Source organism: Lactuca serriola, chromosome 5 (genome assembly GCF_051521515.1).
Source record: "Lactuca serriola cultivar US96UC23 chromosome 5, Lser_US96UC23_V15, whole genome shotgun sequence".
In the NCBI taxonomy this organism is placed as follows: Eukaryota; Viridiplantae; Streptophyta; class Magnoliopsida; order Asterales; family Asteraceae; genus Lactuca; species Lactuca serriola.
The window spans coordinates 219,887,747-219,891,419 of record NC_136412.1 but is presented as its reverse complement, the minus strand read 5'-3'; the positions used below and the strand labels follow the sequence as shown (position 1 = coordinate 219,891,419).

At 30.4% G+C, this 3,673-nt stretch overlaps 1 protein-coding gene across 1 annotated transcript; it reads right to left on the bottom strand.

Moving 5' to 3' along the window:
* Positions 1-1,541: 1,541 nt before the first annotated feature.
* Positions 1,542-3,326, bottom strand: LOC145053621 (uncharacterized). Its single transcript, XM_079001697.1, has 3 exons — positions 2,913-3,326; positions 2,620-2,723; positions 1,542-1,960 (listed from the first exon to the last, which is right to left on the bottom strand). Exons 1-3 carry the CDS (start codon positions 3,057-3,059, stop codon positions 1,660-1,662), a joined length of 552 nt encoding a protein of 183 aa, XP_078857823.1. The 5' UTR covers positions 3,060-3,326; the 3' UTR covers positions 1,542-1,659.
* Between the last annotated feature and the right edge of the window lie 347 nt (positions 3,327-3,673).

The window sequence follows — 3,673 nt, the reverse complement described above, 5'->3', positions numbered from 1 at the left end:
TATATATATATATATATATATTGTTTTTTTACAAAGTTAAAAAAAATGTAACTTTCTTATGTCTTATATGTATGCATTACGTGTTTGTCTTAGGTGTTGTTTGTTTTTTTTAAAAAAAACCATTTCTGACCATTTATTATTGCGCCACGCAACACACGCGCAACATTTGGCCTTTCGCAACTGTTTGTTTTTCAGAAGACTTCTGACTTAAAAACTTTTGCACGTGTGCTGCATGACGCAACACTTGACCCTCTGCTTCAAACATCTTCACACCTTTAACTTATTGCAGCAGTCTGCAGATGTGAAAGAATAAATATATTTTTTTGTTACATGTTGCAGCCGTTTGGTCCCCCTCTTCTTCTGCTACAGAAGATTGCAAAGATGATCCGCAAACTTCAGACATTTTCGCTTCGAAAAAACAAACAAAACATTACTATTTTGAAACAAGATTTACAAAAATTATGATATTAGATAAGTATTATCAAATTGTTTAAATTACAAATTTACAATAATGGACAAGTAACTCTACAAAAAAAAAAAAAAAAACATTTTAGGTATAACCAAATGGCGTATAACCTATTAACCTAATATCCGTAGTTGATTGAAGTATATCATCAAGCTGAAAGTTAAGAGTTCAATGATGTCATACTTTTTGTAAGTTAAAGGTTCAAGACATTACCTCATCCAGGGTATTTTATACGCACACGACTTTAATCGGATGATATCAAGATCTAGAAGTTATCGCTTTGGACTTCCTCTTTTTTATTTTTATTTTATTCTACTTTTTTATTTTTATTTTATTCTACTTTTTTTTATTATTATTATTTTTTTTAATAACTTTTTAAATTAAAAAAGATAAGATAGACAACTGAATTGATATATTTGTGGCCATTTTTGTCTAATCATTTCTTATATTAAATACTTTCAATCTAGCTTTTTTTTAAACAAAAATAATATGAATGGTGATTTATTTCCGATATACCATCATTTTATAAAAAAGCGCATTTCAAATAATTCTTTCCCTAATGTATTTGGATTTTCAAAAATACTTTTTGAATTTATTAGTTTTTTATAAATTTGTTGTACATCTTTTAGTTATATATCAAGTAATTTGAATTAATTAGTACATTCTTAAAACAAATATTATATTAAATAAAAACAATACTTTTATAACACAATTATTTATTTTAAAACAATTTATTACATTTAAAATGTAACTATACAGTTAACTTAAAACTACCGAAATAAATGAGATATATGTATAAATTTAAACTTAGAGCCCCACAGATTACAAATAAAATTTTAACATTTTTATATTAATAAACAGTAGAAATAACAAATTTAATATTACACTATTCATAAAAGCAACTTATTATAACAAATAAGGTTGGGTTGATGTAGATTACACCATTGTCTAAATAAAAAATTAGTGTTGGTTTGTAAAAACGGTTATGAGTTCCTTTTTAATGGAGTTTTCATAAAAACTAGACAATAAAATATCGTTTTGTTATACTATATTATATAAAACCGCCCCAAAGTAATTTTCTAGATTACACATTCTTTTTATAGCAAATATTAACATGACATACATTTTACTCACGAACGTTACAAGATTAATACTACAAAAACTAGATTATAAACTACAAACAACTAAATAAATCAATTCGAACCCAAAACACTTGTTCTACAACAAGGGCAATGTGCATTGCTCTTCAACCAAGGTAACAAACACATGGAATGAAACCTATGTGCACAAGGCATACGAGTTAACTTCTCATTGAACTTGAATTTTTCCAAACAAACCGCACACTCATTTTGATCCGAAGACTTCCAATTCAACCCTAAGATACCCCAACTAAACCTCTTTGATCCATTCTTTTTCAAACCAAAAATCTCCATTTGCATATCTCCCACCTCCATACAATTACTTGGCTTTGTCTCAATTTCGGACTTTTCTTGGCTATTTTGGATGCAAAATCAGTCACAAAGATGGAAACCCATGTTAGAAAACAGAAAAGGGTAACCAAAGATGACAAATTTTTTTGTTTGGTTTTTGAGGGCAACTACAAAGCTAACATCAAATCTCATTTTTAGCATCATTTCTTACATATGCTCCAACTCAACATTTTTTTTTTGACAATATTATGGTATAAAAATTAGCATAACGTGGTGTTATATTGTTAGTTTACATCAAAACAATGTCAATTTTTTATTTGTCAAGTTTTGGTGATTCAAATTTTAGATTTATACAATTCTATTCTGTTTTATTTTATAACAATTATTTTAAATATAATAATTATTACGTGTTATATCATATTGTACATTAATTTGATATTAGTTAATCACTTATACTGAAATTAATCTTACTTTATCAGATAATTAATATTAATTTGTCCGATTTATCTGATAAAGGTTGCTATAATAGTATAAAACTTAATTCGAATTAATAACACAAATAACTTATTTGATCACAATTATATTTTTCTAAACGGTAAGAAGACGAAATAAATTAAAAACAGCAATGAGTTGGTGATGATTTTGAGGATGTACGAAGCGCATGTTAGCTACTAATATCATAATATGCTAACATACACCTAAGACTATCTATCAAACTATCACCTGCTTATTTCAGATTTCCAGTGGCCTCTGAGCTTCCCATCAAGTCTTTGTTTGGCTTTTCTTGCTACACATCCTAGCTTCCCATCTTCATCTGAGCTTCTATGCTGTTCTCAAACATTTTTAACTAATTAGTTGATGGATTAATTAGATCAAACACATATCGGTGTGTATTTGTAATCGATACATAACACATGTTTATCTACTATCTAACCAGACTAAGCTTTTTAATATGCGAATCTGAAGCAATTCTGGTTCAGAAATGTAAACAGTTACTGAATTGTGTTAATCTTTACCGAGCAAGGAGTGGAGGTGAGATGGGTATGGTAAGAAACTCTACTTCGCGTATACCCAAGAGCAGAATTGATAGTAAACGAAGAATCAGACCACCCATGGAACCTCCTCCGACGAGCGACTTCGAGTCCAGGTATCTTACCAGCCATTCGACGAAATGCCCCAGAGAAACCTCTAACCGAATCTCCTTAAACTATCCTTATTTGATATCTGGAATTTCATTTAGACCAAATCAGAAACCCTTCGATGAAATCCAAGTTTCATTTAAAGCTCATCCTATGGAGTCTTTATAATGGTGGGTATATGGTCTTACTGGCCGACAAAAAGTGAGACCCACTAATTGAAAATCAATTTTGTTTGACTCGAATCATCATAATTTTCATTATTCGTTGGAATAATTGGATACAGAGACGAAATATAGAAGCAAGTGGAAGAGATATTTGTATTAAATAGTGGGTACAAGAAACGAAAAGCCGAAAGAAGGAAGTTTGAGGGGAAGAGGAAAGTTGCTATCAGACTGATTGGGCGAGGATTGAGAGAAGCATAGAAATGGCCGAATGAGAGCAGACAAAATTGGGGATTTAGCGTTTCAAGGTGAGCCACGTGATCATCCTAATCGTTAAGGCCGGCATAGTTCACGATCGGATGAGTATATCCGGATTCCGGACCAGATAGAGAAATGATGAATGTTTTTTCTACTAAAGTTTGCAAGATTCGGTGCGGAAATCGGACGTTTAGACGTGTAGTAGATTAGTGATGAACG